Here is a 20906-nt window from a genome sequence, read left to right on the forward strand (position 1 = left end):
CCATCGTGCTGCTGAAAGAAACTGAAACCATCCTATCTTTGTAACACCCGGCAGGTTGCAAGAAAGCTTAAGATAGTTCTTTCACCTACCAATCAGAAGTCTGCTCCATACTAATTACACCTTAAAACTAATTACACCTTTACAAGCTTCTGCCAGAAATAGAATTAGACTTCCTGACACTGCAATTCCAACCTTTTTATATTTGAGCCTCTAAATTCATTCTCACCACAAGGTCCAAGTTCTGCCACTGTCTGACTGTCCCACAGGGCCTGGAGATTAGTCAGTCTTTCTGAAGGCTCCATAGTTACTTTTTTCATAATCCTCCTGAAAGCAAAAGGGAAAAAGTATTCATGACTTTAAAATATTTTTAAACCTGTATCACTATATGCACCCACCAATCTCATTTATTTCAAGTATGGTTTTAAATTTCCAGTTCCTGTGTATAAGTCTTACCATCTTTAATACAACTCAATTCTCTGCCTAAAAGTCAAACATATCGTGATGCAAGTAGCAGGAGTAACATTTATTTGTCTCTTCTTTCTTTCCAAGAATTAACTCTGACTTCTGGAACAACTGAGCCCTTTTCTGTGACAGGATCACTCAAGCTAACTAGACTTGTGCCCCCCGACTATGACGAAGATGCCTAAAATAGGAGGAAGACATGGTATTACTGGCTACCCTGAAACTACTGCCATCTACCCAAATGCTTTTATGCAGTGAAAGCCTCATGGTGTGAAGAGCTACAGAGCTCACTGAGTAGCTACCTACACGTGGCCTCTAAGCTGCACTCCTAGCTCTAATTGTTGTAATTTTTAGTGTTCTTCCTCTTCTACACAAAAACACACTTTACTTGGTTTTAAAAATTTAAAATATCTGCTCTTCTGAATGACAGAACAGTCTCAGATTCCAGAATTCCATAAAACAGAAGAAAAAATTAATAATAGATATTCATAGGAGAAACCTCTTTCCTCCTTGTTGCCTGTTCCCATCTTATAACACCTACATAACTCCAACATCCTCATTTTGGAAAGTTATGCCATTTGAGAAAAGAGTAAGAAATTTGATTTCTTTCCTAGGAACCAAGCAATCTATATACTGCTATAAAAAAATGCCCCAGCAATGTTCTCCAGAAAGCCCAGAAAAAACATGTATACAGCTCAAGGCCTTCACAAATGCTGACAAAAACATGCACAGCCTTGCGGCCTTCTTCATTCTGCTCCTTTTGCTTACATTTCTCACATAATTACTGCGGTTTTATGGCAACTCTGCTCACAAATATTCACTTGTATGTATGCTTTTTGAAGGAAGATCTCCATCTCCATTAGAGCAGTTAAAAATACTGCCACAGAGATAAAGTGGAAATAAAAAAGAGCCACCAGCTAGAGTTTATGAATTTAAAATTCCTACTTCACCTAAAGTAAAGGTGAATAATAAAGACATACACCCCAAATAAAACATGTAAATTTAGCCTGACCACGTACATTTAATGTCTGTTACAAAATTTCACTCAAAAATAAATGCATCCTGGAAGACTCTTACACGGTCCATTTTCTCTAATATTGCTAACAACCAGGAGCTGAAGAGAATAATAGTAGAGCTGCTTTATCTTGTAGACAGGGATGAAGATGAGGCAAGGGTAGAGAGAAGAAAATAAAATGAAGGAAAACTAAAGAGAATTGCTGCAATATAATAAAATTCAGAGGCAGAGGAGAGCACAAATACAAGAAAAAAATGTGAAAACAATGCAGAAAGAAGAAAGGCAAAAAAAAAAAAAAAAAAGCTAGAAAATCAGATATATGATCCAAGGAGCCAGTTATTCCACAGAGAGTATATAACAATGTCCAAGGCTTGGTGTTGAAGTGCAAGACTCCCAACCCTGCAAATCATTTCACAAAATTCAAAGTAAACAGAACCTCTTGCTCTACTTCCAACTCAGATTTACCTCTGGGGAGAAAAAAAAAAACAACAAAAAGCAAAACCCACTGAATATCACAACTGGTTATAGGGAAAGGAATACAGGAATACACTCAAACAAAAAGCTACAACCTAAGTTGTCTGAGGTTGGACAGACAATGTAAGGTAAAATAAAAACTTTTGACTCTTAACTACCTGTATTAACCCATCAAACTAAAGGCTCTTTTGGCCCTACAGAGCATCCCTGAGCTATCGTCTGCACTGTCTCACAGCTCTTCCATATACCTCAAAAGGCCTAATAAAGACTTAGCACTTGCCTCAAGGTGTTTCTTGTACCCTCAGGGCATTTCTGATGCAAGGACAAAAGGCAGTGGCTTGTCACCCTTACACACAATCTGCTCATGCTACAGTTGGCCTACAAGACACTTACACTGGAGAGAGTCCAGGGAATATCTTCCTGAGGCAGGTTCCGATGTGTGCCAGCACCTCGTTCACATCCTCCGAGGTCGCCATCTTCATGGAGATGCTGCATTTCTCAGTTTCCATAATCAGCTGTAAACAAGAGGGCATGAGGGCAGGAACTGGGTGTCATCTAATTCATATCCATCGAAAAAGGACAGCATTTTGAATGCCAGCTGAATGCTTTGCATGCAAGGATCTGTTATTCTGTAATACACGACATGACGGTGTTCCAGGCAGAGGTTCTGAGCTTCTTGCATGTACAAGAACTGCGTACTCGAACTTTGCTTTTCCTAAAAGTGCCCTGCTTCCCACGGGAATAAATGCTTCCAAGGATCTCGACCTCAGTTAGCACTTCCAAAACCAAGAACTTTTCACGGTATTGTCCTGTTTTGAACCACATCCCAGAACACCAGGAGAAGTGAGCGCAGCCTGACAGGAAACTATTGAACAAACAGGACCTGCTTCCTTGAGCAAAAAGGGAAAGTCTTTAACAGCTGCAATTCTCTGGAAAAGCTCTAATGCTTTGATCTGCGCTGTTTAAGAAAATGTTAGGGTAATACAATGTCCCAGTTCAAAGGATGCAGCAATTCAGCAAACTTAGCGGGCCCCCTGTCTGGGGAATACGTGCTTCAACTAGGGGAAGAAATAAAGCCTTCTGCTACCCTTCTCTGCCATATACATATATATTTATTTATTTATACACACACACACATATATATACATATATATGAGTGTTCAGAATACAACTGGATTGCTGTATGACTGACTCATCAGGTCTGCTGCTGCTTTTGGCCGTGTCACAGGAAGCCATGTAATACTTCTGTCTTCTCCAATGTGTATATTTAGCACAGCCAACAAATCCAAGTCAAACACTTTTAGGTTAGGTACAGCGTATACAAAATAAGAAGCCTGCTCCTAACATTAGCATTGTCTCTGTACATTTCTGTCTTAATCCTAATGGGGACATTGCACAATATGCAACAGAAATTATTATTTTTTAATTGAAACTGGTACTTGGAGCACTTTCAGTTCTCAGTTCACGTCTAGGGTCAGCACCGGGTTAACTCTAGAAGAGGCTGCTTTATCCCAAAAGCACAAGGAGAATTGTCACACCATTTGCCACTAATTCAACTCCTTTCAGAGAGTTGCTGTCACTCTTCAAAGATGAACAAGTGGGCAACCTCCTACTGTTTTTCATCACCACCAATATTACTACACTGCTTCCTACATCACTCTGTCTATTTGTTATCTTTTACTTGGAAGCCTTCTGTGAGATGCCTAGCATGAGATTAAGTCCTTCAGACATCACAAAGATAACGTGCTTCTTGCAGAAAAATTGCAACACCAACATTTGCCCCACAAGGAATAACCAGCGATTCCACCTGCCTTCAGCTATATGCCTTACATGTTTATAACACAAGCGGATGTAAACATGTAAACTTTAAAAGTTATTTTAGGAAAACGGTATGCTAAATGAAGCTGCTGAAAATCAGGACTTTCCCTCATAAACCCTGCTACAGCAATGATCTTCTATGCGACTAACGATAATTAGCATTAGCTACCATGGCATTTTATTACCTGAAATAAATAAGGTCACAAAACCAAACACAGAGTTTACTAAATGTCTCCCTATCAAAAAAGTAAACGTAGACTTGTTTGTTTCCCCTTTACAGAAGGCTTCAAAAGCCATGTTAAAAATACGATATGTTAAATACAAAGAGAACTTTTCAGAGTTCAAATAAAGTGCCAGATGCTCCTATTTCTGAAAAAAAAAAAAAAAAAAAAAAAAAGAAGCCAAATACACATGAACCACATGAAGACTTTGATAAAATTGGACTTCAAATCTTATCAACATGTTCATCTTATGAATGAGCAATGTATTAAGTGTTTTTCTTCCCGTCACCTTCTCTGACATTCACTTTTTTGGGGGCACATTACCTGCTGCCAAACATATTTTGTGTTATATACAGAGTGCTTTATAGAGTAAGTGACAAGAGAAGTCTGTCTGCAATGTATGCAGTAGCATTTGGTTTCACCATAATGGTATACACCACAAAAGTCTTTCAAACTTGAAAACTTATAATCATCCAAGTGATGACTGTAATACCAGCCACCACTGTTTTATTATCTCTGAGAAAAAATATGCACTTACGAAACAAATTAAAACTTGTTCTGCTTCAACTGAGCTATGAAAAAACAGTATTTCTTATCCCACCTGTGCAACAGGTTCCCAAAATTGACTCTTTAAATTCTTATCTCTATTGTCAAACTTTACTATCAGCACGAACCCAAGAATTCAAATGTACAACATGCTCACCAGATGGGGACACCTACATGTTAGTGCACTACCTCCTTGACTGGAACAGATTTAGCAATGAGCAAACAAGTGCCTTTTTATCTAGAATATTGCTGGTGGTAACACGTATCAGTGTGTCACAGCCTGATTTCTCTTAAGTCTGAAAACACTCACCTGACCAGGTTTACAGGAAGTTACTCCTTGGATTTCCAAGTAGCTGAAAGTTAGTTCTAACTGCAGTCAAAAAAGAAAATGCCACATTAGTACAAACACTGTCTGATTTTTAAAAGGTTAAAAATGATTGAGTGAGGCTACTGTTTTTTTACGTTGTTTTCTATAATTGACGTTAAATACTTATTAATATCTGATCACATTTTGTACTTAGAGAACACATTTGCTTGTTGCAGGTTCAATTAAAGGTTACAAGGATATTGCATTGAGCATTTTACTGCAAGCTATGAGCACTCTTTACATGAAACGTTTTACATAAAACTTTGTACATAAAACTTTTAACAAGTTTTATGACAAAACTTTACTTTAAAGGGCATCATTGTTTATACAATATCCTAATGATGAGTATTCTTGTGACTGAATAATCATGAAGTAGAATAGTTAACAGTATCACATATTACTCTTTCATTAGTTACACTGAGCACAGATGTGAAAATTTTACTGTGTAGAAGCTGAAGGGACATATGTACACTATTTATATATACATATTAAAAGATATATATCTACTATATACATATATATAATTATAAAAGTAGAAATGCTCAAGACTATCTTAGCATGTCTATAAGTTTGACAGGAAATAGTACATTAGCTTTTCCTGACTGGGTTATCCGGACAACATTCAGGATAGGCAGGGAAGAACAGTGAAGATATTTAATCCAAATGGACCTTTAGAAGAGGTAGAGGCAGGAAAACTCTCTGCTCTGAGGACTAATCTAAGGCTATGGGGAGTTTGCCAAGTTCTAAGTACACAGCCACATGGACAAACATGTTGACAGCTCAGATATGCAGAATGAAACAAATCTCTTGGAGTGAATCAGAACCACAGGGTAAGTCATTAGCATGGTCATTTCCTTTTATTTATCATCAAAATCATTGTGATTGTGCAGCCTGTTTGAATTGTATATATGAAGTCTCTCATACTTTATCTTATCCTAGATTCACAACCAGCGTGCTTGCAGGCTAACCAGCAAACACCATGTTATTCTACCTCTACATTGGTGGCAATCTTTGAAAAAAATCCTGAAACACTCCTGAAGCGTTCAGTAACCAAATGTAAGTCTAAAGAATGCCCCTGCACAAAGATGGCAAACACAAATCAGTTTCCAAACGTGACGTTAATAAAACATTGTTATTAAGCAAGTATCCACATAGGCTCATTATCGAAGAATTGAGGCACGTGAGACAGAAGCAATGAAAGCATCTTCTCCTTGCCCACACCAGTGTGTTGCATTTTTGCAAGAGTAAGACATCCACTTCTCCTCAAGCCTCATTGGTTCCTGATTTCCCAAGTAGGACTGGCATTTTTTCCTGATGACAGCACACAGCCCCATGCATTTCATTCTGACCAGAAAATAATTAAATAAAATCCATAGAAGCTCTTGCTTGTTATTTGTGTAAGCCAGACTACACATATAGAGTTAAAAGTCTCTTTTTCTCCAGTGCTAATTAAATTAAGCAATTAAACAGGAGACTATTTGACATTTATTTCCCAAAATTGAAATGAAATGTTAGGAAAAAGTCTCTGTGATTGAAATCCTTCATATTTGCAAATTATTTACTTACCAGATTGAGGGTTCTGCTTTTGCTAATGTGCAAACATATGCATACATACACACAATCAAAAATATGCTTCTACCCCTGAGAGAAGTTTACACAGATCCAGACACAAGAATGCATTCTGCAAGTCCTTTCAACTAGAATTAGCAAATACAAGAAAGTATGGCCACATCTCTATACTTAAGTTTCAGTTCATTTTTCTACTTAAACACATGGATTTATAGTCCTTGCTTTGAAGTAAAACACAGAACACATCTACCTGAAACTATGAAATCATTTTTACAGAATTTCACAATTCATAATCTTATGTATTACCTAAAATTATGTTCTAAAGACTCCTTTTAAAAGTGTGTCTCATTTAGAGACCCTGTAGTTACCAAGACAGCTGATTTCACAGCTTTCAATTTTTTCAATCATAAGGTACTGAAAACTGGCACTAGAAACATGTTTGCAAACAATTACATTCCCGCAAGTACTTCACACACTTATCTGTAGGCCGGATGACACATTCGACTTTCAATAATGTTGCAACTATGTTTTATATAGACTATAGCAAGAATTAGGAAGCTTTAAGGACTGCACTTCCTTTTCTATCAACCTATCTAGATTAGTGGAAAAGAACTGATTGGACCGCAGCATAAAGTTATGAGCTGACCATAGTAATATCCGTGCTCTAAGGATATTCATTAAGTGGATATTTCACTTAGCCAACCTTTATCCCTTTAAACTTTCATCCTTGCTTAGTAGATTAAAGCGAGGGCTCAACAGCGGTGTTTAAAGAAAGGTAAAGCTTGCAATCTGATGTAGTAGTAAGTCACTCCAAATCCACCATCTCTGAGTGCACTCAACTTTGTGAGAGTGCCCTGGAGGAATAAAGCATCTTTGCTGTATGTTCTCAGCTGTCTTGCTAGGAGTGACCATGTGCTAGTTGTAAGGAAGCTCTCAGGCTCAGAAAACTGCTGATGCTTCCGAGTATATGGCAGACTTTAGAAAATTCAGTGAGTTTGGTTAGTCCTTCTATAAAAGAAAAATATTTTCAACCATCCTAATAATCATTGAGATATACTTGTTGAATTTTGACATAGGATCAGGAACAGTTTCTTCTGATCATCTTTCTTCCATTTGTAATCACTAAAGTCACAATTTTGTTAGTACGTATTCTAGATTTCCATGAGAACAGAATGAAGTTTTTCAACTAAGTAACTCCATTAAAAAAAAAAAAAAAAAGGCGTTTTGAGAGGCACCTGTGATGCTAAACTGGAAGCACAGCTATTTCTTAGCATATCAAGTCCAAGCCTTCAATGGCTTTGTGCTGAATTACAATGGCTTTGCTATGGGTTATTTAACAAGGTCTGTTTCCGTGCAACCTGTCACCAAATTATGTTTTAAAACCAGGCTGTAAACCACTGCAACCCCAAAGCCAACAGACATCTGTGCCACAGGGACAGGGTGATCAAGAAAGGGAAATAAACTTCAGCAGAAATTCAAGCTAGAGGTATCCGATCTGTCAGTCAGAATCTTCAAATTATAGGTAAGGGTCATCACACATACCAGTGACCATAATTTAAAATCTTACGTCAATCTTTCCATTTATTGATCCAGTTATTTCTATAAAGCATATCTACGTATACACATACTTATGCACACACGTGTGTAACACACCTTTATACACATGTGAAACACAACATGGAATGTGTGTCGAATTCACATTCACCAATTCCAAGCTGGAAAAGTGATGATCTTCCACATCAGTCATTTTCATTCACGTGGAAATTTTCTCTCACTGCTACAACAATCATTACAAATTCTTCTAGGAATAATAATAATTCAGCGGCTTTGGTAAGGACAATTATAAAGATGCTTTTCAAAGTGAACTGCCATCTCCACAGAAATCATTAGAAAACAGGGGAATTTAGTAAAACTCAACATAATTTCTGTCTCCAAATCAACTATATTTCTATTTGACATTAGAAACTCTACAGGGCATAATGCCAATCAGCTTGTTTGAAACTGTAGCACTACAAAGGTCATCAGACTCATATCTCATTTCATCAAGTTGACGTTTCCAGCCTAATACTTCACCCACCTGCATTTCTAGAAGTTAAAATTCCTCTAAAAACGTTTACGTAAACTGACAACTCATTTAGGACAGACATAAATGGAAGCATCATTCTAACAAATTTAACACCATGCACCGTAACAACATTCCTTATTATATTTTTAAACATGTGCACAATGTAACTCAAATATGCTAAGTTTATGCAACTTACATTTATATCTAAAACCACACAATAGTTGTAGAAAAGAAACACAGTAGCTTTACCTTGGTGGGAATCCGAGATGTTAAAAGAAATGCCCGACATGATGCCAAAATCTGTTAAAAAAAAAAAAAAAAAAAGCAGAATTTGTAAGAAATACTTCATTTATCAGTAATATTATTGAAGAATCTCTTCTAGGAAAATCCTTAAACCAGAGGGAAAAAGCCTCGAGTGGAGTTAGCGACTATTCCCTTTGCTGTCATACACTGAAGGAAGCAAAACTGGGCTCCGATCCAGTACAGCTGAGCAAATAGACTGCTGCAATCTGGTCATCTACCAACTAGTTAGTATAGCATCAAACTAGAAGAAATTTATTTAATCAGTCTCTCGAGGACATCTAATAGCAATCTTAGTGATATTTTAAAAAGAAGCAAGGATAAGAAGTCCTATCAGGAACCGTGGTGCACTTAAATGTGACCAAAATATGCAACATAAACACGATGTTAGTAATATAAGAGACTATACGCAAATATTTTCCTTTGGATACACAGAGTGCATTTCTAGAATAACAACACAAAGATTTCTCGGTGACACCAACTGCATTTCTTCTCTGGCAAGGACAATGGAAAAACGCGATTAGATTAGTGAGAACAGTGACTCTGGGGAGAAAACACAATGAGACTGAAATATTTTAGAAGTTATTGCCAATCGAAATATAATGATATATAGAAGTACCACTTCAATTTCCATGCACAGATCTAAAGCCTTGCAAGAGCAATGAATCACTTTGCAAAACCACAGCACAGCTTCTGATTTACCCACCTATGGAACTAGTTATTGTCGCCTACATTTTTTCCAGCCAAAAAAAAAATCAAAGACCCAATTTTCAAATCTAGATTCAAACATGCAGAAGATGAAAACCCCACAGCACATGCAGAGGTTTCCACAGAGCTGGGACCTGCTACGTCCAGTCGTGCTAGATAAACATTTCTCTCCGTACACGGAGGTTAACACAACACGTCCCACTCAGCACCCAGCTCCTAACATGCTTTAGACGCTTTGAAGTTTGGATTTGAACCTCTGTATCTCAGCTAACCTGCATTACAGCAGGAAATGGTGCCAGCAGATGACAGCAGGGTGGCAACATGGCACGAGCAGTGCAGCAGGGACGGGTCAATGCTGCTGGTGTGAAAGGCAGGGTGAAACCTGGAGGTAAGCAAGGGAGCCTGCGTGCTTTGTATTGTTCACATCGGCTCCTGGTGGATTTTACATCTAGAACCCAGCATCTTTTTTTTTTTTTTTACAGTAACATACCATATCTTGCTAAAACCTAAGAGCACGAACACCACCACATACTAATGTTTGATGTTAGCAGAATCTCTCAGAGCTGGAGTGAACAGAGACAGTGCTCCAGTTACCACTAAGTTATGGCCACACTGCTGTGGAAGAGTAATCCTTACCTCCTGCAACACCCATCCACCACCTAAAGTCCCATTTTGCTGTCTGGCACTCCTCTGCTGCAACCCAGGGTGTTGAAGCATCCCGACCCTACCAGACAGACCGGCCTCATCCGCTTGCACTCACTATGGGGAGAGAAAAATTCTGTCCTGCTCACGTTCAAGCTGCACGATCACGAGCACTCCTTCCACAATCCGGCACACAAAAGATGGGGAAAGGTCTCACAGGATAAAACCTGGAGTCCTTCCACTCTTTCACTGCCCTTCCTAAGGACAGCTGCCCACAGTATTTGCATGCAACGCTCCTGGGTATCTCTGGGAAGGATGAAACCCTCAGTCACACCCTTGTGTTAGATAGTGCTGCTTAGAAAGGCTCCCTTTAACATGATTACAATAAATGTGATCAGCCCAAGTAGCAGAGGTAAATGCAAACCAGGTAACCAGAAGGCTGTAATACGGTTAATGTTGGAAAAGGATGTTCCAACAGAGCATACGTCAGCGCATCCCCATGTATTGGATGCACTGAGACTCCCGCAGTGATCCTGCCAAAGCCAAGCACCTATTTGCCTTAAGAAGATGTATTTACACACAGAGAACAGCTGTAGGATGATGCCCCTTATTCATCCCATAAACAATTCTTGAGCAATAAAACTGTACAAAAGCAGCCTGAGCCCTTTCATGCAGTAACACTGAGATTTCTACAGTTTTCATGCTTGGGACTGTCAGAAGCAAGTAAGAGTTTGATTTTTGCATGAGGCCAATCAGAGACAAGGTCAACTAGTACTGCAAAATTAACGTCCCATTTTGACAACGGCAGCACCAGGCTTCTTTCAAAAATGGTAGAATTGACCAAGAGGAGGCCTGGCATTTATCACAATTTCAGCTGCTAAAAGCCATGAATATGTATACTGACCTTTGACAGGATCAGCATTAGTTCACTGCTTTCTCTTTCTTCCGTCTTTTTTTCACAATTTTATGCAACATCTGCATTTTAACATCAACATGTTTGTTCATGTTTGGAAACACAGTAGCCTCTACCCCAAAGCCGCTTGAGGCTCTTTTGATAAGCTGAGAAACATTACCAGGTTTTGGTGCCCTCTTTCTCCTTGATCCGGCTGCAGGGCACAAACAAATAGAGACTATCAAGATCCCGGCTCGCCCCTTTCTCTGTGAGTAGGGCTCTGCAATATCGATACTGCTTGCAAGGGCAACACAACACATATTGTGGACTACTTACAAGAACGCATCGCCCCCTCTTCCCACTCTGTGAAATGCAATGCTGGCGCCAAATGCAGAGGCACCGGAGGTGTTTTCACACTCACTGTTCACGTCCCCGTCGAAGCACAGAGTTATTTTGCGAACGAAGTCCCAGGTCTCCGTGCATTCCTCTAACATGAATAATGAATGTGTGCTTAATTGCATAATTGTCTAGGGCTTTCCGAAGTATCCAGCGGCGCTGGGTTTTATGAATAGCTAGATTCTAGATTTCCTGGAGTTTTTAATTTCTTCCCATAAAGAAAATAAAAAGCAATAGGTAGCCCCTAGCTACTCTCCAGCAGTTCTCAAGCATTTTACTAAGAGGATTCTGCTACCATTATGCTTATTTGGCATTTGAGGCACCTTAATTACAAAAGAAAGAGCGTCTTGGTCAAAGTCACGTCAAAAAACAGTCACTCAGAGGAACACTTATCCAGCAGCAGCACAAAGCATGCCCTTGCTTAGGCTGTGCCAGAAGCATTGGCCAGGCACGGTGTTTAATCTCCTTTTCCTTCAGATAAGGAAACATTCACATGTTCGGCTCACCAAGCTGCGACCCCATTCCCCCATAACCATATTGCTTGCTCACAAGTGGTATTCAATCATTAATAAAGTTAAAAGATCTTGTCAAAATATAAACATACGCGGTGTAAAGACTCATTCTCTAACACACCTGTGTGCCCAAAGACTTGTAAGTGACTGATGTGACAGGGATCGAAGCAAGCAAGCATACCCAGGCTGCTGCTGCGTGAAAGGGACGATAAAGGAGAAGTATATTTAGTGTGCAGTCGCTTCAGTCTGTCTTCCTACTCTGCCGTTTTTTGAGCACAAAGCAGGATTATTATTTGGATGTTAAATGACTCCTACTCACACATAGATACCCAAAAGTTGATGATTTCTTAATGTTTTTATCATTCTCAACTCTGAGACACTCACTCCACCTCTAAACGTATAGCAAATAAGTTAAAATTGAAAATTAATTTGGAAACATTCACCAAAAACATATCCTGCAAATTATTTCTGCAGAGATTCACGGCCTACAAGGTCAACTTTTATTTACCAGAAAAAATAATTTGCTTCAGTAAATACAGTTTGAACACAGATCCTCAGTGAGTGCATCAACAGAACAAATACACAGATGCATCTTGAGATTTATTGACAAATTCTAGCCATATTTTGGCACTGTAAGTTTAATTACCAGGGCTGCACTGGGTTAACCCAGCAGACTACCAGTCCATCAGTCTTGGGAAGGTCATTATTTGCTCTAATGCATCTGTTTTGCCAGACAGACCACAGCAACTCCAGCAACCTCATCTATATTTAAAGTGGTTTCAAATTCTTGAGCAAATGAAACAAATCTTTTAAAAACCACTAGGCTTCTCAAAATGCCTTGGAATAAAGAGTACTGGAAAACTCAATGATGATGTACACAGTGATCATATACACGGCTTTGTGATGAAATAAAACAACATGAAACAACCCCAGCACTTCACTGGCCATGGGAAGGGGCGTGATGATCACCCCATTCACCCCATGGTTGGAAACTGCCATTTGCTGAAATGTTTATGAATAAATAAATAAGTAAATAAATAAAAGCCAATTTCTTTTCTCTTGCTGAAAACTGATTGACAGACATCTAAAAAAAACTTTCTAATTTTCTGATCAAATGTTGTAGTTTTACCTTTTAAAATACACTCTCTGATGCCTTCAGATCCTTTTCCCCCTAACATTTGCCATTTTGTCTGCCTCAAACTGCTTCAGTCTCTTCCATCACAATTTACTTCATGAAAGAAGCATTTGTGACAGGCTTTCTTATTTAGAAATATATCATTTAGAGAATTCCTTGAAGTCCAGAAGACAGTCAATCTTTTTTATATACTTCGCAGTTACACCATCCCTGTTTTTGTCATTATTCATTATCATAATTATTCCAGATGTGATTATTTTTCCAGTTTCCATGCTTACTAGCTGCTCTATGATTTCTATCAGAAGCTCTCCATTACCGCCACTGGTTCAATATCTAATGCATACATAATAACGTGAAGTAAAGCAGCAGCACTAATATACGTTTTGTTTTGTTAATATATGGATGAATCAATACGTGTTAGGCCATCCAGTCTCTTTCGGTCCCTCTAGGATGGCCTGTTCATTTCCTGTGCTGCATGTCTGACTTTGTAAATGCCTCCATCCTGAAGTGACCGGAGTTCGATCAGATAAAAGGCCCTTTCCAGCACTGTGTCAGAGGGATTGAGAGAGATTTGAGCTAGTTTCGACCAAGGTAATTTCTGCTAAAAGGACCATGTCTCCCTGTACGAACAGGCTAGCAGACGTCCTGGAGGCCTTTCTGAAGGGCTGCCTAGTTCAGGCTCTACAGGAACACGTGTGTTACTTCAGGGATGGTTTCCCTGTGCCCGCAATGGGTTCCTCTTTGGAGCGCTGGCTCCAGCAGAGCAGCTCAGCTCAAGGCTGTCCCAAGGGCTGTCGGCAGCACCACCTTCACCTGCAGTGCTCCGAGTCCTCCAAGCCCAAACTTGGCTCTCATCATTTGGGTTTGGCTACTTTTAAAGTGTCATCTAGGATAAAGCATTGACAAACCTTATTTGCTCTTGTTCCAAGGATGTACTCATTTATCCAGCAGCACTAGAGAGGTTTTTCTGAGCTGGGGAACATCCGGAGCATGTGTTCTTGACATTTACCTCTTAGCATTCACTTGCAAACACCACAATTTCTCCCTCCTTCAGTCCACCTCAGCTGTGTTGAACATACTCACGCAGTTTGTCTACAACATTGATGCCTGTGTAGCTGCCCAAATAACTGTGCAAAACATACCCCAGAGCAGCCCGTCGGTAAGGAAACCTCAGGCACTCTGTACAGGGCACAAACCTTCACCGCTCTTCACTACTGTAGCACTGCATTAAAAACTCAAAGCTGTTCTGTTATGGCCCATCAGTTTTCCTTCTGTTCATATTTTCTGGACAGCAAAGATGGAGAACAGTTGTTAGTTGAAATGGGTTTTTACAGGAAAAAAAGTGGGGTCAGATGTCAGAACTCCTGGTAACAAATCCACTGTGTTTCAGAAGTGAAGCATGTTTCAAACTAACTTACAGAACAAGACAGGGAACACCACAAGATGGCACAATGGAGTGCCTCATTCAAATTTACCTTTCAGGCTAAGTTATAGTAGACCAATTTAAATAGAAATGCTTACTAAGCTATTGGAGAGCTGTTCCAATATCCAGAATAGTTTCTACTTCAGAGGCAACAATGAACAAGTCCTCCTCAGAAGAGGAGGTTAAAAAATACATCCTTATTTTAAAGCTCACAAAACGAGGCTTGAATACGAATAAACAAAAAGGCAAAATAAGTAGCAAAGCTTGAAAGAGAAGCTTGAAATAAACCGCTGCTAATTCTGGCCTGAGAGAGGAAACAATGGGGCATGGCGGTTTGTCAGCAACTTAAAACAAGGTCTCCTGGCGACAACATTTTTTTCGTTACCTTCTACAGCTGTAACAACTCTACTATTATCACCTTTAGGCAGCATCCTAGCTTCGAGAATGATTTGTAAAGGGTGCTTCTTTAACACCTGGAGAACAAATAAATATAGACACTCATATTTCATATAACCCTGTCTGCAATGTGTAACTGACCTCGCCACCCTGTACAGGTGAGATCCCAGAAGATGCTGAGACAGGCTCACACCTTTGGGCAGATTCCAGCAATGGCAGCAACGGGAGCACCCCAAGGGCAGCCAGGGTCAGTGAAGCAGCTTGGGTTGTGGTCACTAGTGGTGCAGACTGGATGCCCCGACTTGCACTCGAGACTTTGGTATTGTATCCTACCGTTTTTACTAACTGCAGAACTGCTCACGCAGTCATGACACGAATTTTCACCACATTGTGAGCGATGTCCAATACAGAGCGCTGGAGCCAAGGCAACCCCTACAGACTGCAAAACTTCCCTGCTGTTTCTCTCACCACACAGCCTGCTCCGAGCCATGAAAACAGGAAACGGAGAGCTGCAGCATTTTGCTCCATGGCTGGCACAGAGAAGGGGGGAATAACACACGTTACTTTTTAACTTACCAGTGAGCCATATAATCCGAAAGGGGTTTTCCTTCTGTGTCTATGTTACACACAAATAGCTCTCTAGCACATTAGTGTGAATATATGTTTATTTTAGATTTTTTTTCCACTTTCGCTCACCTCTATACACAGACACAATACAGATTCACGGCTGAGGTGCACCTTACAAAGCACTGTGTACCAGAACACATTTCCCACATATTAGCCTTCCACAACATCCAAGCCCCCAGTACTCATTTTAAATAGTAGGTAAAAAACATGCAGACGACATGGAACTTAGAAGACCCTGGACGCCAGCATCTTCTGTGTAAACATTTTTATGCTCTGGCATTATTTCTTTCCATCATAAGAAGAGTGCATTTTCTCTTCTGAAAAACCCCAACACTACCTACCCCCGGCATTAACAGCAAGTTTCCTTGTGCACTTTTGAGCACCTGCTTTTGGTTTAAGCCTCTGAAAATATAAGGGACTGAACAACACAAATGTCTGTACACCTTTCTTCTCATCCTGAGTCTCTTTCTGGGTTAATGGACAGCAGATAAGACTGGAAGCAGTTTGATGGGCTGCATATGATGCTGTTTCTATGCAGAGGAAGCTGGAAATAGATTTTGCTTCTGCAGTACTTTTATTCTTATCTTCTTTAATTTCATCTTGCAGAAATGCCATATTAAATATTTTGCAAACGGGGTTCTTTGGAGAGAGGGTTGCTGTCTTTGTAAGCATGCTATACACAACCCCTATGAAAAATGTTAAAGATCAGAAAGCAAAACAGAAAACTTCAGGGACAGGAGAATTGCAATTTGATCCACAATGCAAGCATTTTATAAGAAACTCTTCCATAACCATTTGCACTTGGCTTTTAGTTATCAACAATTATATGAAGATTTAATTAGTGAAGTGCACTTAGCTCCACTTAATATTAAAATATATTTTAGATTGTAAACTATGTTCTATTTAGACTGTAAGCCACACTTCCCAAAAGTAAAACAAACAAGCACGGTAAAACAATTTTCCTCAGTACCCAGTGCCATAAACCGCAGTCTCAACAACCTTAATCTTGGATAGCAGCAAGAATTAAGGGACAGTAAAAGATGTCTGTTTAATAAATCTGTAGAATTAAATCCCACCCCTCAATGTCCCAGGCAAACTGAAATACAAAACCAAACCAATGGGTGGAAAACCTCCAAGCCAAGACAGCTCTTTCCTAAAGCAGCCAGTGCTGAGGGTGCAAGACAACACCCTCTTCCTGAGCATCTCCAGAGGGGGTTACTGAGGATCTGCTCCTCTACGTCACTTCAGCAGCTTCAATGCAGTTCTCAGGTGCACTCTGATTTCCTTTTCCTGTTTTTGCTTCTCCACAGAACCCTTTTTCCTTCTGTATAATACAAAGTACACATTGGCACTAAGATGACTATGACAGCCACTCCATCCTTAATCATCTGAGGTATGCTGCAAATCTTCATCTCTTTTTATATTGGCATCTTAAGACTTTCAGTGTCTCAAGGGAGGAATGGTGCTTAGTGCTGGAACCAGACGCTTGGTCGTTTAAAAGCCTTAAAAGCCACCACTATACTCCCAACCCCCAAACCTGGATTTTTGTTAAACTGTTTCACATCTTATAAGAAAATCATTTTAGAGCTAGTTTATTCCTAGGGTGTCACATTTCCCCTCTGCTAAAGAAATCATTTATTTTAGAGCTTAAACGTGCCTTCCAGAAATGGGAAGAGAAGGAACTACTCCCTCTCCCTCCACGGGAAAGCAGGGTCCCGTCCCTCTCACTGCCCGTTGCCATCCCCTCACGCAACAGCTTTCCCACAGCTCTGGTACCTTATTTTTAACCCCTGGGAACTGAAGATGGCTGAGGCATCCTCTGCTGGCTGAACCAGTGCCGACTGCACTCACCCAGCAGCTTGGCCAGTTAGTAACTGGCGCTTCCTGAGGAAAACACAAAAGCTCCTTTGGCAGACCTGTCACCCTTACATGCACAGCAGCCATAAAAAACAGGTATGAGCAATGGCCCCACTGCCCCCACATAGGTCCAACCCTGTTGTACGGGCACGCTGTCATACAGAAGAGTTTCTTTCTTATGAAATTCTGCACCAGTCAGATGAATCCCAGTTCGCACTCCCTCCACCTGCTCTCAGCTCTGCACGTAATAGTTTAGAAATCTGCAAGCAGGAAACCTGGAGGCCAGGTTTGCAGATTCAGGCAGTGACACAGCTGATTGCATTTTCCTCCAGCTAGATGGAAATTCAGGAATTGCCACATTCCAGAAAAGCAATTTTGCCTCCAACGTCCTACAAAAAATGCTTGCAGGGTTTCACCCCAGTCCCTGCAGATACACTGCCCTGTCTGCCTGAGAAGCATTCACTGCATGGACTGGGCAAAAATCTCTAAGTAACTGTTGTCAGAGGGTTATTATTATATGTACTCATTTTTAAAAGCCATATACGTCAATTATCTAAGTGTTTATTATTAAAAATGAGTATGTTCCTGTCCCACATAAAAGATATTTTAATGCTTTCTACTTTTGTAAGGATTTTTCTTAAATGTGTCACGTGTTACCAGTGCTTTATTCATACAGATTTTTATAGAGTACATTGACCTGATAAAATGCATGTAATAACAAAATATCCCTATTTATTTTGGAAGAACATTGACTTATAATGGCCAAATGGAGATTAAACTTCCAAAAGTGGCAGAAACCACTCTAAAACTTTAAAATTACAGTACATCAAATGCAAAAGCAACAACTAATTCTGCTCTTTGACCTTAGAAGTCAAGTAGAAGGTATTATGCTTGTTACCCAAAAAAATCACCAGAGCCAGCTCTGCCAGCTATACAGAGGACGCTAATGCTTTGCAAACTACCTTTGCCTCTGAAATTAAAAAAAAAAAAAATCAGAAAAAAAAAAACACACCAGCTTTCTTTCAATAAAATCTCCACAAGACTCCGATGCAAAGGTCTTTTAAGTCAAACTGTCTCTCAGATCACTTCTGTGGGTGAGGAGTTTTGGTTCTGTAAGCCATGAGCCACATGCTTGATGCTTCTTAATCTTTGTTCATTTCAAAACCATGGCACAAGAGTCTCGAACAAGAAGAGAGCTATTTATTTTAAAAGGTTACTTCACTACAGCAGCCTTAAACCACAGACTTGCCCTGTCAGTACAAGCAACAGAAGTGTAAGGAGAACTAGATCCTTCCCGGCTTGCTTCCTGCATGTCAGATGCTAATTTCAAGAGATTGCTCCTGCATGCACCCTAAAATCAATCCAGGGTAGACAGCACGGATTCAAAAGCGGTAACTAAAAAGCTGACACAAGACCACAGAAAAGAGGTGAGGGTCAGGACCCACCTGGCTCAGCGGCATGGTTTGCGCTGTGGCCACTGAGCCCAGCTGAGGTGGGAGCAGCTCCCCCCAGCCTAGGCCCCGCGTGCCACCAGTGCCACAGGACGGGCCCAGCACAACCACAGGCCAGCCTCGCCTGTGGGCAAGTCAGTGATCCCAACAGACCTAGGTTAGCTGAACGAGACAGCTCAGCTACCAACCAACAGCAGTAGAGCCACAGGAGCATGGTGCTCTAGATGAGCTAACTGTATAGAAACTCCCATCCATGGTCTTCTAAGTGAGAGCGAGCTCTGCCCTGCTTGAAGTCATCCTGGTTTTTGAGATACAAGCTAGGAAACTTGTGGCTTCCTGGAAGATGACAACACAAGTGACAAGGCATCCTGACAGAGTTTATAGCCTGCCCTTTCTAGGCTCCTGTTTTTCCAAACAACACACTCCTGCTATCGACACAGCTCCACTAATGATGAAAACAGCGAATTCATACAGACAAAACTCCAAGAAGCCAGGATCTATAAAACTTTAAGCACACGATCCCTAGGACTGTTTTTGCTGGCTGTTTAATAATATGGCTAAAGATGCTGTTTCTCCTACTATGGGAGAGGTATTGCTTTCAATAAAGCTGGGAAGTGTTCACATGAAATTCAACACTCAATATACAAAGCTTTTCATGTGTTTTTTTTCAACGCTTTACTTTTTTTACAACTCTGACATGGGACATTTACACGCACCATTTGTGTCTTTTCTTTGTTCCTGAGGTACACAGTTAACTAAACCACTGGTGTAAAAAACACAAAACAAAACAACAACAAAACCACAAAGGCCATCAGCCCACTATAGAGAACCTTTGAACACAACTTTAACCCCAGCATGTTATCATCGTGGCTTCAAAGCCAATGTAAGTGAGAGAAAACCAGACAAGAATCATAAGTATTGCTGTTATTCCCCCCCTCCCCCTTTTTTTTTTTCTCTTCCAAGTTGAGGTTTCTTTGATTCTTAATGCTGGTGAATGGGGTTTCTTAACTGCAAGACCAAAACCAAATGTTGGTAACAATATTCCACAATAATGTGGAAATGCTTTCCCTTCAAACCAAATGAACTGCAAATGTTCAGTTTTTAGTGTGGAGGCCATCCAGTTGCTACTGATGCCTTTTCTTGTCATATTTTATTTTCAGGTGTGATTTTTATACTTAGTTTAGGTAGAACAAGACCTCATGAGTAAAGCTATAGTTTGATTTACAAACAATCCATCTCCACCTTCAAGACCAATGCCTGCAATTGCAAGTTTAAGTTTACACCAGTTATAAAGAGTGGTACTAAGATACACACACCAATTTAGCTAAATTTGCTTCTAATGTAACTATCATACTTAGCCTAACAAAATTCTCAATACCATTGATCAGCTATTGCTGGATTTATAAATCATCCATCAATTAACGAACTTGACTCAGTCAATTTTGTTCATCTTCTCACACAAGTCAGAAAGAAAATGATAATTCATTCGAGCTGTCTAAATTGCTGATCAATATATGTAAGTTATGACTTCTCAAACCACTTAATTTTTTCTCTTCTCAAGATCCCGTCTAAAATTCTAAACATTTTTGTTGTTGTTGAACTTTGATCTTTCCATCAAGAGAGAAATATTGCCCAAATAAAAATAGAATTTTAAAAAATAATAAATTTTAAAAGCCTTTGAATTACACACATCAGCTTCCAAACGCACCGTGGATGGAAGATCCACAGTCTATGGACAATCCATGGTCTCATTAACTAGCTTGCAGAAAATTGTACCCGGCAAAGCACCAGATACACTGAAGATTTGAACTCTACCCACACACAAACTCTTACATTACTGAACTATTAACACCGTTATTCAGATAGCACCATCAGTGACGTCAGTAAAATACAACCCCAAGACCTTCTACAACACTGGAAACATGGAAACAAAAACCCCACTGCCTTGTTCTGCCTTCTGTTTCTTCTAGGTCGGGGTCCTGTGATCACTCTATTTGTCTACACCAACATTTTTTATTTTCTTGCACAGA

At 39.9% G+C, this 20906-nt stretch overlaps 1 protein-coding gene across 7 annotated transcripts in view; it reads right to left on the minus strand.

The window, feature by feature from the left end:
• The window catches only part of CARMIL1 (capping protein regulator and myosin 1 linker 1), a 186813-nt gene that overhangs the window by 103427 nt on the left and 62480 nt on the right, over nt 1-20906 (minus strand). For all 7 annotated transcript variants that reach the window (XM_035550592.2, XM_035550589.2, XM_035550590.2 and 4 more), the window contains 4 exons: nt 8787-8837; nt 4847-4906; nt 2345-2466; nt 227-324 (listed from right to left, as the gene is read on the minus strand). In XM_035550592.2, coding sequence (XP_035406485.1) covers nt 227-324; nt 2345-2466; nt 4847-4906; nt 8787-8837 — 331 coding nt within the window. The remainder of the gene's footprint in view (nt 1-226; nt 325-2344; nt 2467-4846; nt 4907-8786; nt 8838-20906) is intronic.

This window comes from Cygnus atratus, chromosome 2 (genome assembly GCF_013377495.2).
Source record: "Cygnus atratus isolate AKBS03 ecotype Queensland, Australia chromosome 2, CAtr_DNAZoo_HiC_assembly, whole genome shotgun sequence".
In the NCBI taxonomy this organism is placed as follows: domain Eukaryota; kingdom Metazoa; phylum Chordata; class Aves; order Anseriformes; family Anatidae; genus Cygnus; species Cygnus atratus.